This window comes from Callorhinus ursinus, unplaced genomic scaffold (assembly GCF_003265705.2).
Source record: "Callorhinus ursinus isolate GAN/ISIS: 27379988/994484 unplaced genomic scaffold, GSC_fseal_2.0 scaffold22, whole genome shotgun sequence".
NCBI classification, from domain to species: domain Eukaryota; kingdom Metazoa; phylum Chordata; class Mammalia; order Carnivora; family Otariidae; genus Callorhinus; species Callorhinus ursinus.
In genome coordinates this window covers 26,433,823-26,459,051 of record NW_027397084.1, presented here as the reverse complement: position 1 = coordinate 26,459,051, position 25,229 = coordinate 26,433,823, and the positions used below count along the sequence as shown (strand labels likewise).

Genomic DNA, 25,229 nt, shown 5'->3' with positions numbered 1-25,229 from the left:
GTGTGTGTGTGTGTGTGTGTGTGTGTGTGTGTGTGTGTGTGTGTGTGTGTGTATTCCTTAGGATTTCCTACAATATAAAATCTTTTTGTTTGTGAGCAAAGACAGTCTTACTTTTCCGGTATGCATGCCTTTTCTTTCTTTTTGTTGCCTGATTGCACTGGCTAGAACTTCCAATACAATGTTAAATAAAAGTCAGAGTAGCTATCATTACCTTGTTCCCGATCTTTGGGGGGAAAAAATCAGTGTTTCACCATTACTTATGATATATGATGCTAGCTGTGGGTTTTTTTTTTTTTTTAAAGATTTTATTTATTTATTTGAGAGAGAGAATGAGATAGAGAGAGAGAGCATGAGACAGGGGAGGGTCAGAGGGAGAAGCAGACTCCCTGCTGAGCAGGGAGCCCGATGTGGGACTCAATCCCGGGACTCCAGGATCATGACCTGAGCCAAAGGCAGTCGCTTAACCAACTGAGCCACCCAGGCGCCCCTAGCTGTGGGTTTTTTGATAATGGCTTTTATTAGGTTGAGGAAGTTCCTTTCTTTTTTTTTTTTTAAAGATTTTATTTATTTAAGAGAGAGAGAGAGAATGAGAGATAGAGAGCACGAGAGAGAAGAGGATCAGAGGGAGAAGCAGACTCCTTGCTGAGCAGGGAGCCTGATGTGGGACTCGATCCCGGGACTCCAGCATCCTGACCTGAGTTGAAGGCAGTCGCTTAACCAACTGAGCCACCCAGGCGTCCGAGGAAGTTCCTTTCTATTCCTAGTAGTATTCTTATCGTGAATGGCTGTTGGATTTTGTCAAATACATTTTCTGCATCTGTTGAGATGATCATTTGTTCTTTATTCTATTAACATTGTATATTACATTAATTGACTTTTGAAAAATGTTTTTATTTATTTAAGTAATCTCTACTTCCAATGTGGGGCTTGAACTTAAGACCTGGAGATCAGGAGCTTCACGCTCCTCTGACTGAGTCAGCCAGTTGCCCCTACATTAATTGACTTTTGAGATAAATCTCACTTGCTCGTGGTGTATAATTTTTCAATGTTGCTGGATTTATTTGATTTGCTAGTTTCCTGTTGAAGATGTTTGCATCTATATTCATGAAGTATATTGGTCTATAGTTTTCTTGTGAGTTTTTTTTTTTTAAGATTTTATTTATTTATTTGACAGAGAGAGACACAGTGAGAGAGGGAACACAAGCAGGGGGAGTGGGAGAGGGAGAAGCAGGCCTCCCGTGGAGCAGGGAGCCCGATGTGGGGCTTGATCCCAGGACCCTGGGATCACGACCTGAGCCAAAGGCAGATGCTTAACCAACTGAGCCACCCAGGCACCCCTCTTGTGAGATTTTTGATTATGGTACCAGGGTAATGCTGGCCTCGTAGAATGAGTTGGGAAGCATTCCTTCATCTTCTTTTTTTTTTTTTTTTTTTAAGAGTTTGCTTAATTATCGGTCAGTATGGATTCTCTTTTAAATATTTGGTAGAATTCACTAGTAAAATAATCTGAACTTGGTCTTTTCTTTGAGTGAAGTTTATTTTTTTTCCATTACTAATTTGGTCTCTTGTTATAGGTTTATTCAGATTTCGGGGTGCCTGGGTGGCTCAGTCGGTCAGTTGAGCGTCTGCCTTTGGCTCAGGTCATGATCCCTTGAGTCCTACATTGGGCTCCTTGCTCAGCAGGGAGCCTGCTTCTCCCTCTGCCTGCTGCTCCCCCTGCTCGTGTGCATTCTCTCTTTCTAACAAATAAATAAATAAAATCTTTAAAAAAACCCAAACAGATTTTGCTTATCCTGAGTCTGTATCAGCAGTTTGTATTTTAATTATTTTTAAGTAATCTCTGTGCCCAATGTGGGGCTCACACTCACGACCCTGAGATCTAGTCACATGCTCTACCAACTGAGCCAGCCAGGTGCCCCAGCAGTTTGTAGTTTTCTAGGACTTTTTCCATTTCATCCAGGTTACTTAATTTGTTGGCATATACTTGTTCATAGTATTCCCTTATAATTCTTTTTATTTCTGTAAGGTCAGTGATAACATCCCTTCTTTCTGATTTTAGTAATTTATTGGGTTTTTTTTAATATTTTTTCTTTTCAAATTTTTATTTAAATTCCAGTTAACATACAGTGTAATTGGTTTCAGGGCTGGAATTCAGTGATCATCACTTACATACAACACCTAGTACTCATCACAAGTGCTCTCCTTAATACCCATCACCCGTCTAACCCATCCCCTACCTGATTTTAGTAATTTAAATTTTATTCTTTGTTAATCTTGTTTTTCTTTGCAAAGGGACCCACTTTTTATTGACTTTTTCTGTTTTCTAGTTCATAGATTTTTCACTCTTAATCTTTATTACTTCCTTCCTTCAGCTTGTGTTACATTTACCTCACTAATAGGATCATGCCCCTCCCCCCAGCTCATAGGTGATTTTACAAACTACTTGATCAAGAAAACAGAGGCAGTTGACACAATTCCCTTAACATTCCCATAACCCTTAAGAAATGTACTGGGCATATCGTTTCATATAGATGGTTTCTTTTACTTCACAATTACAGGTGTCCTTCCAGGTTTTCTTCAGCACTAATTGAGCCACCTATTTCTGATCAACTTGACCCAAGTCTTTCCATTAATCTCTTGAGTGGTGGGCCAAAGAAAATCTTGCCCCGAAAAAAGTCAAAACCTTCCCTGGCCTCAGGTGCTATTTGCCCTCTTTCCTGGAACACCCAGGCTACCGAGAAGTCTGCAGTGGCAACCCCAAATTCCTCAGCCCATGCTCACCCTTAGCCTTCTTCGAAGTACATTCTGCTGTTTTACTGGACCACTGCACCCTTTGACAAGTGAGAGTTCACTTTCTCACCTTGCCTCCCTCCCCTAAGACCCGTTTTCTTTAATGATTTTCAATGGCCAGATGTGCCAACGTGTGGTTTTGGCCTTCAGCTCTTCCCACAGGCTATATTTACCCTACATATCCAGAGTGAAGTTGTCCAATACCTGAAGGCAGAACTCAGACTTAAGACTGAAATCCAACAGACAGATTTCCAAATCTTGTTTGTAAACCTGGGTCTACTTTTCTCCTTTTTTTGATCACTGCTATCGCTTGTGTTCTAGGCACTTAACTCTGTTATGTGGCCTCTGTGCAATAAAGTTTCAACTTTATAGATAAGTCAGAATTTATTAAGACTACATGCTAATTGGTTTTTTAATTTTTTTAAAAGATTTTATTTATTTATTTAACAGAGAGAGACAGCGAGAGAGGGAACACAAGCAGGGGGAGTGGGAGAGGGAGAAGCAAGCTTCTCGCTGAGCAGGGAGCCCAATGCGGGGCTTGATCCCAGGACGCTGGGATCATGACCTGAACCGAAGGCATACGCTTAACAACTGAGCCACCCAAGCACCCTGACTACATGCTAATTGTACTTGATCACTAGATCTCTAAACTTTTTAAAAAATAACTTTAATTTACCTGCTTACATGTATAAATCACGAGGCTGAAGCTCAATGAATTTTCAAAGTAGCACTGCTGTAAATACCATCCAGAGCAAATGAAAGAATATTACCAGAGTCCTTTGGACCTTTCTTTCTCTTGCATGTTTTTGAACTTTATATAAATGGAATCATACAGTATTCTTTAACTTACTCATGTTGTAGTAGATTTAGGAGTAAAGTTGTTGAATCACAGGATGCAGTTATGTTCATAAAATGAGCCGGCATGTGGGTTCCATGAAGAAACTGCTAATGTGTCAAAGAACTGCAATCAATGTCACCACATCTAGCCTTTTTAGATGAAAGGGGTCACCTATATGCCATCATCTGCTTCTGAAGGATTGCTAAGAATTCCCAGTTTGAGGTCTCCAGCTGATCCAATCTTCCAGTGATTTGAGGGTGGTAAATATATTTAAATTGAGAGACATGGATTCAAGGATCAACACTGGAGTTTTACTGTTGTGGTAGTTATTAATGGTGTGTGGTAAGGTCTTTGGATCTCTGATGTCTCTTTTAGAAGAGGATTTAAATTGTGAAGTGGCTGTTTGAGAGGACGTTGTAGAAATGCTTCTGGTACCTACTGAGTGTCACAATGTGTACTTGTAATATTTAGTTATGTTAGCCTAAATACGGTAAACATTGAGATTAGGGGCAGTCTTTCCAGACACAAAGGAAAGCCTGGTTATCAGTTCATAGGGAGAAAATCAGTGAGCTCCTGAGGGAGTTGTCCTTATCATTAACAATTTATACCAAAGAAATTTGGAATTTTCTGAAAGTTTGCCTAGCTTAGGTTTGAAGGTTCTGTTTATCCTTTCTTTTTCTTTTTTTAATTTTATTTATTTATTTGACAGAGAGAGACACACAGCGAAAGAGGGAACACAAGCAGGGGGAGTGGGAGAGGGAGAAGCAGGCCTCCCGCCGAGCAGGGAGCCCGATGTGGGGCTGGATCCCAGGACCCTGGGATCATGACCTGAGCCGAAGGTAGACGCTTAATGATTGAGCCACCCAGGCGCCCCTCTGTTTATCTTCTCTATCATGCCTGAAGAGTGAAGCTGGGATGGACAGGGAGATCATGAGTAAAATGTAATATCTTACAAAGCCCCTTCATAATGGTTCTAGTGTCTCTATCACTGGAGATAGAACTCAGGATTTCCTAGGCAGGAAACACAGTCAAGCATCTTCACACACACACACCCCCCTAATTTTTTTGGGAAAAGCTTTGATATGTCCTAAAAATAGACATGTAATGACTAAACATTAAATCCTAGTGCTGCGGGAAGCATAGTAAAAACCATTTGGAGATGTTTAAGGGGGTCTTGATGTTTTGGCTCCAGGTTCTTTCATTTTTACAGTTTTTACTGGATTATGTTGTCAGCAAGGAGGACATCACTAGAAACTTCTTTGGATATGTCTTTAAAATGTCCCACCAGGGCTGGTTTAAGACTGTAGTTGAGGGCGCCTGGGTGGCTCCGTTGGTTAAGCAACTGCCTTTGGCTCAGGTCATGATCCTGGAGTCCTGGGATCGAGTCCCGCATCGGGCTCCCTGCTTGGCGGGGAGTCTGCTTCTCCCTCTGACCCTCTTCCCTCTCGTGCTCTCTATCTTTCATTCTCTCTCTCTCAAATAAATAAATAAAATCTTTTAAAAAAATTAAAAAAAAGACTGTAGTTGATTGGGGCGCCTGGGTGGCTCAGCCGGTTAAGTGTTGGCCTTTGGCTCAGGTCATGATCCCAGCGTCCTGGGGTCCAGGCCATCCAGTCCCCACTGGGCTCCTGGCTCAGCTGGGAGTCTGTTCCTCCCTCTCCCTCTGCCCCTCCCCTGGCTTGTGTTCTCTCCTCTCTTGCTCACTTTCTCTCAACTATATAAATAAAACCTTGAAAAAAAAGACTGTAGTTGATTTATCTCTGCCATGAGAATAAGGCTAAATACATCTGGAAAATGGCATTATGTTAATCAGCGATATCAGAATGGAAGAAACGGAATCGTAATGGTAACACAATCCTAAAAGATTGTAGTCAACATATGATGAACAGAAAGGATACTGACAAACCTCTAGGACCTTTTGATTTAGATTTATATCATAAAATATACTATGATTATTCCTGATGAACAAAGTACAAAAGATAATTGGGCTTTTCAATGATAACTTCATATGTATCTGAAACTACTCTCTTCCTTTCTTTCTCTCTCTTTTCCTCCTCCTCCCCCCCCAACTCCTCCTTGAAAAGGAGGTATTTTTTTTTTTGTAGAATCACAGAGACACAAAGTACCTCTCAAAGTGAGGATGAGGGAGGAAGAATTAGTTGAAAGTCTATGTAAGAGGCAGAAGCATTGCCCTCCTTCTACCATTCTGTTCCCAACACTGATTGAAGGCCTATTTGAGACTGGTATAGATCCAGAAAGGTTCTGGACTCTGGGCCAACAGATGCTAGAAGAGTAAAGAGGTGCAAAAGCAAATAAGGAGATTAATACAACTCCTCTGTCCCTATTTGACTCACATAATCCTGGGACAGAGGTTTGCACCTTCCAGGCAGAAAAGTGGATAATTCCTCTCAGGTGAAATTCATTAGTTCAAGAAAACACAAACACAAAACCCTGATAGTGAGGAGGAGGGACTTGCCCACCGAGTTTCCTATGTGAGGGGCAAGCCTTAGGAAGGACTCCCCACTCTGGAGATAAGGAGTTGGTGGTGGGGCAGTAATGTGTGTTTTAACTTGCCCTCCAGGTGATTTTGCTGTAGTTAAAGTTTACAAACTATTGAGACAGCTTATTTTACAATGAAGCTCTTGAGTAAACCCCTGATCATAAAGCTGCCAATCAGGTTTTTTAAACAGGAACAGCCATACATAATGAGCAATGTTCCAAGAAAATCTCTAATGTGAAAGAGAAAAAGATAAAAAGAAATCTGAAAACAGAAACAATGTAGTAAACAGAAGAAAACTTGAAAAGGCATTAATATCATCTGAAAGATTAGAGAAGACATTAAATTCATGAAATAACAGAATATAAAAAGAATATTCAAAGACTAAAAGAGGTTTATCAAATAGGAAAGAGAGTGTAAGAAAAATATGGGAAGAGTCTAGAAGATCCATTATAAAATGTAGCAGTCAATTAACAGAGGTTTCAGAAAATAATAGAGAAAATGTTGAGGAGGAAACTGTCAAAAGAAATAGTTCAAAAAGGGGCACCTGGATGGCTCAGTCGGTTAAGTGACTTTTGCTCAGGTCAAGATCTCAGGGTTCTGGGAGAGCCCCGCATTGGGCTCCGTGCTCAGTGGGGAGCCTGCTTCTCCCTCTCCCTTTGCCCCTCCCCTGCTCATGCTCTCTTTCTCTCTCTCAAATAAATAAAATCTTAAAAAAAAAAAAAGTTCAAAAAACTTCCCAGAACTGAAAGAGAAGGTACACTGAAGGCACACTGATCAACACAATGGATAAAAGAAAATTACACAGAAAAAATTACACTTCATCAGGACACTAAAGGACAAAGAAAAGGTCCAAAACACCTATAGACAGAGACAGAAAAGAAAATGACATGCAAAAAGAATGGAACCTATTCTGTGTAATATTGTAATGGTGGATATCATACATTTGTTAAAACCCATAGGATGGACAAGAGTGAATACTAATGTAAACCATGGACTTTGGGTGATACGTCATTGTAGGGTCACTGATGGTTAACAAATGTTAACAATGCAAGATGTTGCTAGTGGGGATGCTGTGTTGTGTGAAGGTGGAAAGTGGTATATGGGAACTCACAGCTCAGTTTTGCTATGGACCAAAACCTGCTCAAAAAGATAGTCCTAAAAAAAGGAATGAAAACCAGAATGGCATCTCAGTTCTCTAGCAGTGTTAGAGGCCAGAAGACAATGCAGAATTGCTTTAAAAATTGTAAAGGAAAATTATTTAAAATTCAGAATATAACCCAACTAAACTATGGACATGCAGAATGTTAAAACATTTTTGGGCATGCAAACTGTCAAGAAATTTACCTACCAGGAAGAGAAGAATATATTCCACCAAAAGAAGTCAACTGATAAAAGATTCCTTTCTGAGAATGTGCAGCCAATGCATTGCAGTCTCTGCAGCGAGTTGCAGTCAAGGACTTGGGCCCTTCCAGACCCATCAAGCTCTTTTGAATATTTACATTCCTAGGTTTCTATCCAAGGTCTTGGTCAGAGATCTTTTTCAGTAGGAGTTGAAGGGGAAGTGAGAGGGAGGAGGAGGAAACCATGAAGAAATTTTTCCCCGCCTACTCAGTAGCTAGTACTTTCCCACCCTGAGCCCTTCCTTCTTCCCTTCCTCCTCTGCCCCCACCACCTCAGGATCCATAAAACTGCCAGAGCTTTTTGTTTTCCCTCAACTGTGAGACACCTATGTCCGTGTTTATGTACTGGCCACCCTCCGGGAGGGAAAATGCAACAGAGGGAGGCAGCGCTTCCTCTGCTTCTAGCCTCTTGCTCGTACAATTGCAGTAAGTGACTAAAGGCTTAACTCTTTCCTTTTTGGCTTGTGGCTTTAGTTGGCTACTCCGTCACCCGGCAGCTCAGTTCTCTCTCCCTGTTAAGCTGAGCTCCTGACAGCCTCCTTCCCTAGGTTATCACTAACTGCAAAAAGTCATTTCATGTAATTTTGCATGAGGGATCCGGACAAGCTCATGGTCTACAGGATTCATTCTCTTGGCCTGGGTGGGACAATTAGGATTCCTGATTCCAAAGTATTTCATAGGGATCACTGATTGTTTTTGTTTTTGTCATAATGGCCCTGCAGATATATTGCGTTTGTTAAAGGAGGCCACAGTTTAAATATACCTCTACATCAAACACTCTTCGTCACGTCACCAAAACTTAAAACTATCCTGATTTCCCTGAAACAAAACCTAAGCTTTTTTTTTCATGTGAGATAACCTGGTAGCTTCCTAGCTAATCAGGTACAAACAGGTAAGCTTATGTAGTACTACTATCCTAAAAGGAATGTATGTTTCTCGTAGCCAATCATAACACAAAACAAGGTACTTCATTCATGCTTTATAAACCGTTTCAAGCTACTTTTGGTTTGGAAGTCTCCCTATTTTCCAACAGTCTGTTTCCCACTCAAAATATTTGTCCCATGTAAAGTTTTCTGAATTTTCTTTTGGTGTCAAAAGATTCTACCAGGGTTCTGTGCTTCTACACACTCTCTCACCAGATGATCTCCAAGATGATCCATGAATAAAAAAGGCAACAAGAAAAAAAAAAGGCAACAAGATCTTGCAGTACAGTTGATTATGAAGACAACGGAAGGCTTTCCAAACAGTGATCTCTAGTTTTCTCTGAACTGGTCAACCCCTCAAAAATGAGAGAATGGGGTGCCTGGGTGGCTCAGCTGGTTAAGTGTCTGCCTTCGGCTCAGGTCATGATCCCGCATCAGGCTCCTTGCTCAGCGGGGAGTCGCTTCTCCCTCTCCCTCTGATCCTACCCCCGCTCATGCTCTCTCAAAAAAAAAAAAAAAAATCTTAAAAAAAAAAAATGAAAGGGGGCACCTGGATGGCTCAGTCTTTAAGCGTCTGTCTTCAGCTCAGGTCATGATCCCAGGGTCCTGGGATCGAGCCCCGCATTGGGCTCCCTGCTCCGCGGGAAGCCTGCTTCTCCCTCTCCCACTCCCCCTGCTTGTTTTCCCTTTCTCGCTGTGTCTCTCTGTCAAATAAATAAATAAAGTCTTAAAAAAAAATGAAAGAATGGCCAAAAGTGGGAACTGAGAGACTGAATATATGAATGAACAATGGCCAGATATACTTTTGTATATGTTTAGAATTTTTCACAATACAAAATTTAAAATATTTTTAAAATGTCAGTGTCATTAAAGATTAAACAACAGAGAATGACTCTAGATTAAGAGACTAGAGACATGATAATAAATGGAGTGCATGCTCCTTGATTGGACTGTAGATTTTTTTAAATTAGCTATAAAGTACAGTGTTGGAAAAATTGGGGACATTGAAATTGGACTGTATAATAGACAACAGTATTGAATCAATGTTGTATTTCCTGGATTGAATAATTATATGGTTAGGTAGGAGAATGTCTTTGTTCTTAGGAGATAATGTTGAAATACTTGGGGTAGAGTGTCATGGTGTTTGCAACTTATAAAGTTCATGAAAAACTACGTGAAGGTAGAGATAAGATAAATGACAGAAAATGTTAACTAGTGAAACTGAAAAGTATAGAATGTAAATTTAATATTCTTACAATTTTCCCATAGGTTTCCCAAACGTTTTTTCAAAATAAAAAGTTGGTGGGAAAGGAGTACAATAAAATACATGTAATATTACAAAAAAGTAAAAAGCAAAAATTCCCAGATACTTGTATCTACATTTGTTGCAATGGAAGGATAATCCAAAAAATGAATAATAGTTGTTGGGGAGGAGAAGACAGGATTAACAAGAGGGGACTGAAAACTAGATTTTTCTGAATGTACATTTTCCATAATGTTTTTCGAAATGTACTTTGTAAATTAGTCTTATATTCTAAATAGCCTATCAGTGATGATTTTCATTTCTTACTTTATTTGAGTATTATTTAGTAGTGTGGTATAATGTCTCCTTACCTATCCATCCATCCATCCATCCGAGGGAACTAGTGTATAATTACTGTTTGTAAATGCTCCTAAACATTAGAAAACTGTCCTATATTCAGAACTATGAGGCCTTTATTATATTCTTTTTCTGCATGATTTCTCCTTGTTTGTGATTTGTTAAATATCTCTTTACTAGTTTATTTTCCTCATTTTAACCATTTTTCCTCTCCGTAACATATATTTTGATGCTATTTGATGCAAAAAATCAGTGTTATGTTTTCATTAGGCTTTGTAACATTTTTCATTGTACAGAGATTTCTTAAGATTGAAGATTATAAGAAGTGAAGTTATGAAGAACAAAGTTTCTCAATGAGAATCAATTCACTCACATGCTTTATTGTCTGAACCCAAAGCTCCTCAGACTGGTTCCTCCAGGGCTAAGCAAAGAAAGTAAAAGCATGTGGTCTGCTGACGTCTTCTGGGTAGTATTTTTTTACTTTATGGGGTGCAGAGAGCTTAAATAACTTGCACTCAGCCACAGAGCTAGAAAATATTGGAGTATTCAAATCATGCCCTGTCCCTGTCAAAGTTAAATTAAGAGGCCTTGGAGGTAATAGAATGATTCATCTTGGCAGATTCTGCTAAATTTCAAAAAATTCCGTTTGAAGCTGGCATGAGGTCAGCAAATAAAACCCAAGGCTTGCTAGATGTATGAAACTTAATATAGAGTTTCTGCACAAAGCTAAGACCCCTAATAGCTACACTTCCAAAATAAAACTAAATCAGAAATAAACTTTGCCATCTAGATGGGAATGGCAAAGGAACATGTCTAGATCTTGCCTTTCTCTTGATCTAATAATTAATCACTACAAACCAGCCTTGTGGCTAACTCATGTTATATGTAGGAGTCTGAAAATTTTCAAGATCATTGGAAGTGGCCTCAGGTTGGATGCATCCTCAAGAGAATGGCTGAAGGAAAAAATTATCAATTTATGAAACGATGAAATTATATCCCTTATGCCAAGTTTAAAAAATTAACCCCAGATGGTTCAAGGATTTACATACTTAGAAACTTCAGAATACTTAGTAAAAAGTATGGGAGTGTCTTTAGACCTCAGGGCAGAGAAGGATTTCTTTCTTTTTTTAAAGATTTTATTTGACAGAGAGAGAGAGAGGGAGAGCAGGAACACAAGCAGGGGGAGTCGGAGGGGGGAAGCAGGCTTCCCGCTGAGCAGGGAGCCCAACGAGGGGCTCGATCCCAGGACCCTGGGATCATGACCTGAGCCAAAGGCAGATGCTTAACGACTGAGCCACCCAAGCGCCCCCCGAGAAGGATTTCTTAAGCAAGACACAGAATGCACTTACTATAAAGACTTAGAAGTCTTGACTATATTGAAATTAAAATTTTTATTTAACAAAAGACACCTTAACGTGAAAAAACAATTTAAACTAAAAGAAGACATTCACAATACATACAATTGGAAAAAGATTAGTAAGAGAATGAGGGAGAATACTTGAAAGGGAGAACTTTCATATATTATTTTACACCCTTGAGAACTTTTGTTTTACAATGTGCATATATTATGTTGATTTTTAAAATTAAATTGAAATAAAAATATCCACTGAAGTTAGAGTCAGTATCTCCTCTTGTAGAGATTATCTGATAACCTTTGAAGCCTGGATGATGTGGATGAGGGAATTCAGGATATTAATACTATCAGCCTTCTGTAAATGATCAAAATTTTCCATTAGAAGATTTTTTTAAATTTTTTATTGTTATGTTAATCACCATATATTACACAATTTGTTTTGGTGACCATTAGAAGATTTTTAAAACAAACACATCATAGCTAATTGTAAGAACAAAATATAGTTTGCACAGCATATGCTATCTATTCTAGAACAACTACCAAACAAGAATTCTAGAAATGTACTAGAAAAAGTAGAACATGCATGGGATAATACACACCAGCTTCAGGACAATGATCTCTTGTGGGGAAGGAAAGGAAAGATTTAAGTGCTATCTATTTTAAAGAAGAGAGAAGCGAGGCAAATGTGGGAAAATGTTAACATCTTGTTAAATGGGGCGATGGTGGGGTTGTCACATAGGTATTGGTTATATAACTTTGTGTGAAATCTTTACTAATTTAAATTTTTAGCTAAAATTAAGAACATTGGGAAGAAATGTGCATCCACACTAGTTTTAGGATGTTGGAAATAAACGGGATTTGTCTAGAGTCCCTACGTGTTCTATAATGACCACCTCTGACGTTTATATTTTAAAACACGACACACTTGCTTGAAGTATTTTGAAGTACTAACCAAACGGAGAGTTGGGAGACACAGGGAGCAGAAGGAAGAAAATGTAGATTCGACGAGCCTGCCCTGAGCCTGATCCACCTACCTCTGGAAGGTACCGCAGAAACCTTAATCCAGGCACGGAAAGTGAGTCCGGGTCAACGGGGCCGCCAATCCAAACCACGCTATCAATCAGCTGTGTGCTGGGGTAGGGACCTTTGAGGCTAAGTGCTACCTGGCTCAGCGGAGACGATCACGGATAGCCTCTGAGAGCCAGCTGAAGCTCAAATAAATGCTAGTTCAGGATCCGGGACGAAGCCCGCGTGGCTGGCTCCCCAACGCCACCAGCGAAGGGCGCCCAGTGTTAATTAGGTCGACTCACCCGGAACGGATGGCGAGGAGTCGCAGGAAGAGGCGGGGCTGGCCGGAAACCGTAAAAGGGGGCACAGCCTTCGCCCCTTACTGGAGTTGCGCTGGCGCTCCCTGGACGTTGCTCTGCTTGGGCTGCTGGACCTAGTATGGTCGACGACGCAGGTGTTGCTAAGGCCCAGGGAGATGAATGGACGCCCGCCCAGTCCCTGGACAGGCTGCTCAGGTCACCACTTCCACCACCGCGGATTCGCACCCGGCCGTGGTGGTTTCCTGTGCAGGAACTGAGAGACCCACTGGTGTTTTACCTGGAGGCATGGCTGGCTGACTCGATCTTCGGTGAGCCACCCCAGGGGTGCTAGTGGTATGACTCCCCTCCAGTCCAAGAGGAGAGAGACCCCGCAGAGCAACTCTCAACAGTTTCTGCCGGATTTGCAGGCCACCTTTGATGCCATGATGCCCACCTTCCAGCTCTTCCCTTCTCCGGCCAAAATTCCCTTCAAATTTAGCTCCTACTCACCTTCGACCATGCTTCCCCTCAGAGTCTCTCTTTTCCTGTTTAGGCCCAGACCGAGCCATAATTCCAGAAATGGAGTGGATGAGCCAAGTCCTGCTGACGGTGGACATAGTTAACTCTGGGGACTTGGTTGAAATCACCATCTTCGGACGGCCCGGTGTACAAAACCGGGTGAAGAGCGTGCTCCTGAGCCTGGCATCCTGGCACCAGAAACATCGTGCCCGAGGTGAGGGTCTCTAAAAACCTGCATGTGGAGGGAGCCACCAGTGAACCACCTGGCTGTACCAGGCTTTCTTCCAGCCTTTATTACCTTACCAAAACTTTTTGCAGTTTCCTAACTGCAGTGTTCTGCATGCAGCCCCTGGGCATCCCTTTGTAAGAGGAGTCCCAAGTGGGACCTTGGGAACGTAAACAGATCTAACACATTCACTGCCCATGCAGCCTCAGCTTGGTTTCACCACTGTTTCCACATCTCAGGTTCAGAGACTCTACCTGAGAAGTGATGCTGCTAGCACCTCCCCTCCTCCCTCACTCCCTTCAATGATGGAGTAGTTTGGAACAGAAAGCATTTTTCCTTATCCAGCTGAGAAGATGAAACAACTTGAGGAGTTCTTGAAGGCGTGTGCATCAGGTCCCCAGGCCCCCCAGCATCCTGTTGCATAAGTATTTTCAGGAGCATTGTGAGAAACAGTCCTGCTTCTACTACTAAAGTTGGAGAGAAGCAAGTATCCATAAATCTCTGCATTCTTTTTTTTCCTGTGTCTTGATGGATAGTGCTTTGATTATTCTGATGCAAAAGTGAGTTTGTAGTGCCATTCTAGTAAATGAATTTCCTTTTTGTCCAATGGCTTAAAGATCTTTGCTCACTTAAAATTAAGCAAATATATAAAAGATTGATTCTGTTCATTCATGCCTTGATGTGAGGGGTGGGTAAAAGGCTGATAGGTAGTGGTTTTATTTTTGTTTTTTCCTTTGCCTCTATCATTTTGAATCTACTAACCCTTTTATGATTTTATGGCCAGAGTCAGGCCCTGAAGCACAGGCCCATGAATTTGCATTTCTAATAAGCTCATAGGTAATGCCAGTGCTTCTCCTCTGAGGCTCTCACTTTAAAGTTGGTGGTTTGGCCTCTGGGTAGCACCTAATGTGCATTTTCTTCTTGGAGTGGAGGCTTCCTCCCTGCACATGGGTGGGTGCTCCAACACAAAAGCTGAGGCAATCAGTTATGTATTCTGTTAGCATTGTGATTTACCAGAGAGCAGCCAGGGTCCTTGACAGCTTGGCTGTTGGAAGGCATCCTGCCACCAAGCCAGCTGTTTCATTTTCCTCTGAGGCCTGCACAGGTGCCCTGCATGAACTGGGCTGTTTTTCCATTACTCATTACCATGCTATGACCAATTTGTGCAAAACAGCCCCAACCTCTTGCTGTCTCCACTTTCAGGAAGCCGGATTCTTGGGAGAGAGGTTGTCAAGAGCTCTATGGCTTCAGCACAGGGTTGGAATTGATTTAACTCATGAAGTTTCTTCACCCCTATGCGTAATGGATTCTGTCTGTTTGCAAGGGTTGTAAACACACATGAACAAGTCTTTTAAAGATTTTACTTATTTGTTTAGAGCGTGTGCACAGGTGGGGGTGGTGCAGAGGGAGAGAGAATGAATCCCAAGGAGACTTGAGTTGCGCAGAGACAGAATTGGGGCTGGATCCCGCTACCCTGAGATCACGACCCGATATCAAGAGTTGGAGCCTTAACCAACTGAGCCACCCAGGTGCCCTGCACAAGTCTTAAAATGTGCTGCTTTGATTACAAGTGATATTGAACATTTTCCTATTTTGCTTCACATTTTTATAAAATCCTTTTACATTTTTCTTTATTCATTCCTATATTCTTTAAACTTTGAAGATATAGATTTTTATTATCTGTACAAGCTTTTGTAACAAATAATAGTCCGTTATAACCGGTATTTTCTACCCCTTCTCAAATTTTTTGTATATGAGAAATTTTCATTTTATATAGTTAAACTAATTATGTTTTCTGTGTGATTTCCCCCTCCTCCCAACCCCTTACTTTTAAGCTTAGGTACTCCTGCTTTTTCTCCTTCTGCAGAAATTTGACAAAATATTCCTACAGGTTATTTCTAGTGGGAAATCCACAAAGCCATTGAACATTGTTTTACTGCTATTTGGAGGCAGAGGGTTATGCTTAAAACATTCTAATTTTCTAAAAATTATCCAGAATTAAATTACTAAATTATCCTGCACATTTTTCATCCTTTATATGCACTAACATGTTGAAACCCTAACCCCTAGTACCTCAGAATGTGACTGTATTTGGAGAGGCCTTTAAAGAGGGAATTAAAATGAAATAAGGTCCTATGGCTGGGCCCTTCTCAAATATGACTGGGGTCTTTATGGGAAGAGGAAATATGCACACAGATAGGTGGGTGCATGGAGAAGATCATGTGAGGAGACAGCAAGACGGCAGCCATCTGCCGGCGAAGGGGAGAGGCCTCAGAAGAAACCAACTATGATGACACTTCCAGCCTCCAGATCTTTGAGAAAATAAATATCTGTTGTTTCAGCCTCCCGGTCTGTTACTTTGTTATGGCAGCCCTAGCAAACTAAAACATTTAGTATGGTTTTTCTGTGTTCCCTTTCACCATGTGCTGATACAGCATTTTTACTACCTTCATAACTTTTTTCTTTAAGATTTTATTTATTTGGGGGTGCCAGTTGGTTAGGCGACTGCCTTTGGCTCAGGTCATGATCCCAGAGTCCTGGGATCGAGTCTCACATTAGGCTTCTGGCTCATTGGGAAGTCTGCTTCTCCCTCTGACCCTCTCCCCTGGCATGCTGTTTCTCTCTCTCTCTCAAATAAATAAAATCTTTAAAAAAAAAGATTTTATTTATTTGTCAGAGAGAGCAAGTGCACAAGCAGTGGGAGTGGCAGGCAGAGGGAGAAGCAGCCTCCTTGCTGAGCAAGGAGCCCGATGTGGGACTCGATTTATTTGAGAGAGAGAGAGAGCGCACAAGCAGGGGAGGGGCAGAGGCAGAAGGAGAAGCAGGCTCACCCCCTGAGCAGGGAGCCCAATGCAAGACTCGATCCCAGGACCCTGTGATCATGACCTGAGCCAAAGGCGTCTAGATGCTTAACCAACTGAGCCACTCAGGTGTCCCCCTTCATAACTTTTTAATAAAAAGAGTAGCGCTGTCATTCTACTTTTCAGAATTTGGTGGTAATATTAGCTAGTTATTTGAATTTGTATCACATACCAGGCCCTGTGCCAAGTACCTAAATAAGCCATGATTAGCTTGCTAAGGTTACAGAGCTAGGATGTGGGGATGGATGGGTGAGATTTGAACCAGAACATTGATTCCAGGATCCAAATCCTTTATACTTTTCCACTGGCTCTTTTTTTCCACACCCAAATTTAGACTCATTTCTCATAGTTTTTCTTTTTTTAAAGATTTTATTTATTTGACAGAGAGAGATGCAGTGAGAGAGGGAACACAAGCAGGGGGAGTGGGAGAGGGAGAAGCAGGCCTCCTGCTGAGCAGGGAGCCCCATGCGGGGCTTGATCCCAGGACCCTGAGATCATGACCTGAGCCGAAGGCAGATGCTTAACGACTGAGCCACCCAGGCACCCCAAGTTTTTATATCTTTTTAAGAGGAATTGGAATAAACCTCTTAACTGTAAAGAATGAACAGTATTTGTTCTTCTATTGAGGGATAAGACTTTTTTCTAACAAGTTGTTAGAATAGAGCTATTTATTGGTACCACATCCAAAATAAAAATAGCATTCACTTTTCTTTTTTTAAATAACTGTTTTTTGCTTTGTTCTGTTCACGTGTGACAGCTCCAAACCCAACACTTGGTTTTTCTCTTTTGACTTTGTTATTCTTTATCTATGTCAACAGAAACTTTCTCCCACTAATATATGCAATTTGATCCTCATCCCATAGAGACTCAAAGATCATGGCTCTCCAGCACCATCACCTGGGTCCTCCCCTTTGACTGTACCCATGTCTGTCTGTGCTGGGGCTCTGCCCTGGCCCCATCACCCCTGAGGTGCCTTAGGCCAGAAATGCCAAGGCCAAGCAGGTTCGATCCAAACTGCACATAGGTGAACAAATGTTTCATTTCAAACCCTGTTATTTGCCCTGTAAATATGGCCCTTATGGGGATGGTCAGTTGGAAGTCTCACCTGAGGGGAGGATGCTCCATGCAGGCCTCTCAATTGGGACTCCAACCTGTTTCCACCGGGTTCCCTTGCTGTTGAGGTTGGATGTTGTTAAGTACCCAGTTTGATGTAACTTTAGGCACTCATTGCCTACTATTACCTTCATCCATGTGTAGATTCCTTTCCTCTCCTGTTTCTATTAGGTTTTATAATAATAATAAAGTTTTCTTTCCTTTTCAAAGCTGAAACACAGCTGTTGTGAATCTTTTGTTCAGAACACCATCTCAGCATTATTGACTTTTCTTTCTTTCTTTTTAAGATTTTATTTATTGGTCAAAGAGAGAGTACACGCAGTGGGGGTAGCAGGCAGAGGGAGAAGCAGGCTCCCCGCTGAGCAAGGAGCCCCTTGCATGCATGTGGGACTCCATCCCAGGACTCTGGGATCATGACCTGAGCCGAAGGCAGATGTTTAACCATCTGAGCCACCTAGTAGTCCCATTATTGACTTTTCTGATGGTAAATGTACTTACATGCTCAATATTTTTAAAAAATAGGGCAATATATAAAGTATTAAAATAATTACTCAAAAATCTCACTGCCCGTGTTACCTTCAAGTAGCTTTCCATTACTCCAAATATTTTTCTATTTTATTTTTTCTATTATTTTAGTAAACATTTTATGGATACATAGCATTCATACAAAAACACACACATTCAAAGTGTGAAAAGATCCATCAGACGGTATAAAGGGAACACATCCATTTAGCCAGCACCCAGAGAAGAAACTACCGGTACTCCAGTAGCCTCCATTTGCACCCTCCCCAGGGATAACTACTATTTTGACTTAAATATAAATGGAATTACTGTAAGATTTAGCCATATTACGAGTGTTGTATGAGTAAACCATAATTTAGTTTTCTATTCTATGTACATTTTGGTTGTTTCCTGTTTGGGCTTATAATGAAGAGTGCTACTCTTGAAAGTTCTTATACATGACTTGGTGCATGCGTATATGCATTTCTATTGAGTATATATCTAGTATTGGAATTGCTGGGTTATAGGATGTGCACAAGTTCAAATTGCCAAGGTGATTGAACCAATTTACATTCCTTCTAGCAATGTATGAGATTTTGAATTGCTCTACATCTTTGTCAATTGTCAGAATTTTCATTTTGGAGAATTTGGGTATTAGTGCTATTGCACTCAATTTAAAAAAAATTTAGTTGTTGGGGCGCCTGGGTGGCTCAGTTATTAAGCGTCTGCCTTTGGCTCAGGTCATGATCCCAGAGTCCTGGGATCGAGTCCCACATCAGGCTCCCTGCTCAGTGGGAAGCCTGCTTCTCCCTCTCCCATTCCCCCTGCTTGTGTTCCCTCTCTCGCTGTGTCTCTCTCTGTCAAATAAATAAATAGAATCTTAAAAAAAAATTAGTTGTTTAATTGGTTACAATTTACATACTATAAAATTTTGAATGAACAACTCAGTTTTCTTTAGTAAATTTGTGAGTTGTTCCACCATCACCACAGAGCAGTTTTTGAACATTTCCTTCACTCCAGAAAATTCCCTTGTTCCCCTTTGTAGTCAATTATCACTGTCTCTAGCCTCAATCTACTTTCTGTCTCTGCAAAGTTGCCTTCTCTGAACATTTGGTATAAATAGAATAATATAAAATATAGCCTTTTGAGTCTGGCTTCTCTAGTTGGAATACCTCTGAGTTTTGACTGGAGGATTTAGTCTACTTAAATTTAATATGATTATCAATATGATTGGATTTATGTCTGGTCTGCCATTTTGGTATTTGTTTCCTATGTCTTTGGTTTTTTCCTCCATCTTGTGTTATATAAATAAATTTTGATATGCCATTTAAATAACTTTTTAAAAATTTTTTACTTGTTGCCTTAGGGGTTATAAAGTCCCAATTTATTCTACTTCAGATTAACGAAAAATTATTTCTGAGAAAATGAGAAACTTTATTCCTTTAACTGACATATCTGTGACTAAACATAAAAAGGACAAAGCCTAAAATCAATGACAACACTTGGAGGAGAGGGAAGGAAGGAGGAAGGAATAACGACTGAATAAATAGAGACGCTACCTTCTCAGATAGCAAAGTGCAAGTGTTGATAGATGTGGTCAGTTCTCAGATTAATCTAAAAATGCAGGGGCGCCTGGGTGGCTCAGTTAAGTGTCTGCCTTCGGCGCAGTTCATGATCTCAGGGTCCTGGGATCGAACCCTGCATCGGGCTCCCTGCTCAGTGGGGAGTCTGCTTCTCCCTCTCCCTCTGTCCCTCCCCGCTGCTTGTGTGCACACGCTCTCTCTCAAATAAATAAAAATCTTTAAAAAAATAAAAAACTAATGCAGTTACAATTATAGTCACAACCACTTTTTTAGGGGGTGATACTGTAAGGTGAGAGTTCTTCTTAAAGCCTGGTTATACAGGTGCTTCAGAAGGATCTGGGAAGGTTGTACCTAAGATTTTTCCTGCCTGTCTAGTGAAAAATTCTGATGAGGTAAATAGTGAAGCTATATATTTACTAAGTTTAAATTACTAACAGAAGTATATAGGCAGATATAACAGAGATAGCCTGTTACATATGCTCCACAGCTAAATTCTCAAGGTTTTCCAGAGAATCCATAAACAACTGAAATTGTATTCTTTTATACCTTTAGTGAGTTCACTCGGAGACACTGTCCAGGCTAAACTACTTGCTGTCAACCAGTTTATCCTGCCCCCAAAATGTGTGAGTAGGATTCACTGTTCTCAGTCTGCAGTTTTCTCTTTCTCTCGCTTATAAATCCTTTTGTTTTTGATGTTTCCTCATGTGAGCTCTAGATTATGTATTTTTAGCAACAATACTAGATAAATCAGGAGGCACATGTTTTGTTTGTCCCACTCTTAGTGATGTTTAAAAAGGCATTGTTTTGATCAAAAGTGTGAAATTGAGAGATTCTGATAAGTAGTGCCAACCTGGCTTAACTCAAGTGGAGCTGCAGGAAGATCTTGCGATAGGCTACCATGTGTGATCCACAGCTAACCTCAAAAGTTTTCTACGGATTCTATCAACAATGAACTTTTTTCTTTGATGTCTCTAGTCAGCCTATTCAAAAACTGTACAGACGGATCTCTTTACTGGCCCTCAATAGGTTTACCTGCAAAATGTACAAACAAATGTCATTGTTTCCAGACTTCTGTAGTTTTGCTTTTGTTCCTTGACAACCTTTTCACTGACTGCCTTGGGTCTCAGTTTCCAAACAATCTTCCCTTCTAATTCACCACCTAAAATATACTCTTTCATGCAAATACAATGTGCATATAGTTTAAAAGAAAGAAATGAGTGTACCTTAATAGAACAAACCCAGTATTTTGGAAGTATATGTCTTTTCCCTCAACCAATTTTCTGTTTTTTAGTAAGTTGCTTCATCTGCAGGAAAGAATATCCAATGGCAAAAGATAGTCTCTTCAACAAATGGTGTAGGGAAAACTGGACAGCAACATGCAGATGAAACTGGACCACTTTCTTACACCATACACAAAAATAAATTTGAAACGAATGAAAGACCTAAATGTGAGACAGGAAACCATCAAAATCCCAGAGAATACAGGCAGCAACCTCTTTGACTTTGGCCTTAGCAACTTCTTACTAGACATGTGCCTGAGGCAAGGGAGATAAAAGCAAAAATGAACTGTTGGGACTTCATCAAGATAAAAAGCTCCACAGAGAAGGAAACAGTCAACAAAACTCAAAGGCAGCCCACGGAATGGGAGAAGGTATTTGCAAATGACATTTCTGATAAAGGGTTTGTATCCAAAATCTGTAAAGAACTTCTCAAACTCAATACCCCAAAAACAAATAATCCAGTCAAGAAGTGGGCAGAAGACATGAACAGACATTTCTCCAAAGAAGACATACATACAAATGGCCAACAGACACATGAAAAGATGCTTAACATCACCCATCATCAGGAAAATGCAAATAAAATCTACAATGAGATATCACCTCACATGTGTCAGAATGGCTAAATTAACAACACAAGAAACAACAGGTATTGGTGAGGATGCAGAGAAAGGGGAAACCTCTTGCACTGTTGGTGGGAATGCAAGCTGGTGCAGCCACTCTGGAAAACAGTATGGAGTTTCCTCAAAAAGTTAAAAATAGAACTACCTATGATCCAGCTATTGCACTACTAGGTATTTACCCAAAGGATACAAAAATACAGATTTGAAGGGCTACATGCACCCCAATATTTATAGCAACATTATCAACAACAGCCAAACTATGGAGAGAGCCCAAATGTCCACTGACAGATGAATGGATAAAGAAGATGTGGTATTTATACAGAATGGACTATTACCCAGCCATCAGACTGAAATCTTGCTATTTGCAACAACATGGATGGAGCTAGAGTGTGTTATGCTAAACACACTACATTAGTCAGAGGAACACGAATACCATATGATCTCACTCGCATGTGGAATTTAAGAAACAAAACTGATAAACATATGAGAAGGGCGGGAAGGAGAAAGAGAGAGAGAAGGAAACAAACCATAAGAGACTCTTAATGATAGAGAACAATAGGGTTGAGGGTTGATGGAGGTAGGAGGTGGGGATGGGGGATGGGCCAGATGGATGATGGGTATTAAGGAGGGCACTTGCTGGGATGAGCACTGGATGTTTTATGTAAGTAACGAATCACTGAATTCTGAAACCAACATTGCACTATATATTAACTAAAATTAAAAAATAAATAAGTTGCTTCATCTGGAAAACAAATGACCAAGACTGCAAATTGAACAGTGAGAGTAAGCTTGTCCTTTCAAATATTAAAACATTCTATAAAGTTACATAGTTAAAACAGTGGGATAGGTATTGAAAAAAACAGAAAAGTGACACATGCGTACATAAAATTGGTAACATTAAATTTGGGTAAATATAGTGAAAATAACTTTCATATCTTGTAGTGGGAAAATAAATCGGTATGGTCATTTTGTAGGGCAGTTTGGCAATATAACAATTTAATTTTATTTATAAATAAATAAGATCAAGATCAAGACCTGAGCTGGGATCAAGCGAATGATCTCAATTTTAAAGGTGCTCATTCTTTAACCCAGCAGTTCTATTTCTACGAAGACTTCTATAGGAATATTCCAACATAAGGGCGCCTAGGTGACTCAGTTGGTTAAGTGTCTGCATTCAGCTCAGGTTGTGATCTCAGGGTACTGGGATCAAGCCTCACGTGGGGCCCGGAGTCTGCTGCTTCTCTCCTGCCTCCACTCTCCCCCCACCCCAACTCGTGCTCTCACTCACTGTCTCTATCAAATAAATAAAATCTTTAAAAAAATTTCAACATAGACATGAAGACACAAGTAGAAAAATCAGTGCAGCAGTTTGTAATTGAGAAATTTGGGAAACTAATCAACCAGTAGCAAGGAAGGGGTTAAATTAAAGTGTACTCTTAGGAAAATCAAGTTGCTGAAAGAAAAAAAAGTATGTGCAATTATGTAAAAGTACTAGTGAAACTGTTCAAAGTGTTTTCCTGTAAGAGAATAGGTTGAAAAGAGCAGATGGGGAGCTCTGGGAACCTTGAACTGGGTGAAAACTCAGGTGGCACTGCTTCATGCCCTGCTTTGAGAGGAGTCTAATAGGTTTCTTCCTTTTTTTCATTGAACATTTGTTCTTTATTTACTCTGATATTGCCCTTCTGGATTAAATAATAGATTTTTAAAAAACCAACACTTGATATGCATAGAGAATTTTTTTTTTACAGGTTTTATTTATTTGACAGAGACACAACGAGAGAGGGAACACAAACAGGGGGACTGGGGGAGGGAGAAGCAGGCTTCCCGCGGAGCAGGGAGCCCGATGCGGGGCTCCATGCGGGGCTCGATCCCAGGACCCCGGGATCATGACCTGAGCTGAAGGCAGACACTTAATGAATGAGCCACCCAGGCGCCCCGATATGCATAGAGAATTTTACATAAGTGTCATCACACCTAAATGCTTTTATTTCAAGTTCAACCTCCCTTCTTTTCTTGGTTCTAATCTCCAACTTACCATTTTCTTCTTTCACAAAATCATCTCAGACAAGTCTCTGTGGGTATGTATAGGATATTTTTGTCTCAATTTCAGAATAGTCATGGACTCCTATGGCTTGTATCTGCTGCCAGTAATCTTTCTTGTAAAGGAGAAAATCTGACGTTGTGGTCATATGGGTACTACTTAGAAGGAAAGAGTCAACATCGAGTCTTCATTCTACTCTGATGTGGCTTCAACTGAAACTGAGTCTGTATTGTTTTTGAGTCTTAAATGTTTGAAGTTCACTCTACCTAGGCTTTTCTTTGCTTCTTCTAAAAATAATTAATAAACTACTATAAATTCAGCTTTGCATTTTATTTCTAAGTGCTTATTTAAAACTGGAGCGGTCATCTGTTAGTGGTGACTAAAGGGTACATGATATACTCCACTCCCTTGGTCTTTAGATTTCCTTGAATTTTTTAAAAAGATTTCATTTATTTGAGAGAGAGAGAGCAAGAGGGGGGGCAGGGAGAAGGAGCAGATCACCCCCCGACCCCCTGCTAGGCAGGGAGCCGGAGGTGGGGGGCTTGATCCAAGTTCCTGGAGATCATGACCTCAGTCTAAGGCATACCTTTAACCAACTGAGCCACCCAGGTGCCCCAGTTACCTTGAACTTTTTAAATGAAAATTTTCATAACCAAACATTGCTGCATGTTGGTTCTTTATCTTAGCACCCAGCTGTTAACAGTTTGCTTCCTTCTGCGAGTCTGGCACTGGAGTTCCAGCTGCCAGGAGTAGAGCAGGAAGCCAAAATGATAGAGCTGCTAATTATCACTACAAAGGCAATCATTATAATATGTAAATATATCAAATTAACATGTACAGCTTAAATTTACACGTTATATGTCAAATATATTTCAGTTAAAAAGAAAAAAGTGGCAAAGAGGACTAGCCATCATCCCGCGCCAGGACTCCCCGCTGCTGCGGTTACTAAGGGAAGAATCACCAGCACTGCTGGTGTCTCACTTGCAGCAAACCTCGCTGAAGGTGGGATGACCCCCGCAAGACTTGAGGACAACAGCAGGGGAGTCCTGGCTCCTTCTCCCAATTTCCCCCTTCCTCGTCGTCAGGTGTAGGAGCTGGGAAGTCGGGGGCTGCTTCCGGTGCCACGATATATCCAGCCACGTGGATCGGGTTGGAACCAAGTTTTCTCATCCCACATCAACTAGGGTAAAAACACCACACGCTTTAAGTTTTAAATCGAGGACGGACTCGATGGGCTGGAGAAGTCTCTTAACCGGCAAAACCAGATTCTTGCGGTTAAAGAGCACGAGGGAAGCACCAGCCGGTGGCTGGGAAGAGTGCTGCCTCGGGCTGCTAGAAAACCAAGAGGTCTCACCTGCATCTAGGTAGAGAGCAGCCTAGGGCAGATACTGGCTGCTGGAGAAAAGGCCTCTCCCTCCCCTTTTACCTGCCAATTAATAGACGCTAGAGAAATTCAATTATTTATTAGGGAACTTCAATTCTTTATTAGAACTCTTTAGATCAGTGTTTGCAAACTTTTTTTTTTGTGTGTGTGTGTTTGCAAACTTTTAACATGGGGGCGGGGACCAATAACTACCCACACCATTCTTTCCCCAGCTTCTGCATAAGGAAGCAGGACTTAGATGAATAGAGCTGCAGTAAGGTCTTCCACTTTATCTTTGCCTGGCTCCTGCTCCCAGGCCCCGAGTGCTTTTATGACCTGGTAACCAGGCCCTGGGTAGCGTCCGGGGACCGCTGGGTCGCCGCCTCCCGGGCAGCCTCGGGGGACCGCTG

General features: G+C 41.0%; 2 protein-coding genes across 6 annotated transcripts in view; one reads left to right on the top strand and one right to left on the bottom strand.

Annotated features, from left to right (window-relative positions):
• OOEP (oocyte expressed protein) overlaps nucleotides 1-25,229 on the top strand; it is a 43,029-nt gene that overhangs the window by 4,785 nt on the left and 13,015 nt on the right. The window contains exons 1-3 of one of the 5 annotated variants that reach the window (XM_073905224.1): nucleotides 12,797-13,041; nucleotides 13,266-13,445; nucleotides 23,526-23,775. In XM_073905224.1, coding sequence (XP_073761325.1) covers nucleotides 12,852-13,041; nucleotides 13,266-13,445; nucleotides 23,526-23,530 — 375 coding nt within the window. In that variant the 5' untranslated portion in view covers nucleotides 12,797-12,851 and the 3' untranslated portion in view covers nucleotides 23,531-23,775. Of the gene's footprint in view, nucleotides 1-12,796; nucleotides 13,042-13,265; nucleotides 13,446-13,696; nucleotides 15,961-23,525; nucleotides 23,776-25,229 lie in introns of those variants that run through there. The other 4 variants (XM_025890613.2, XM_073905223.1, XR_012381952.1 and 1 more) reach the window with 4 other exon arrangements.
• Nucleotides 24,996-25,229, bottom strand: part of KHDC3L (KH domain containing 3 like, subcortical maternal complex member) — a 1,333-nt gene continuing 1,099 nt past the window's right edge. Inside the window, exon 3 of the mRNA XM_025890612.2 lies at nucleotides 24,996-25,229. This exon is cut by the window's right edge and continues 218 nt beyond it. Within this exon, the coding sequence (XP_025746397.1) occupies nucleotides 25,149-25,229 (81 nt within the window). The 3' untranslated portion in view covers nucleotides 24,996-25,148.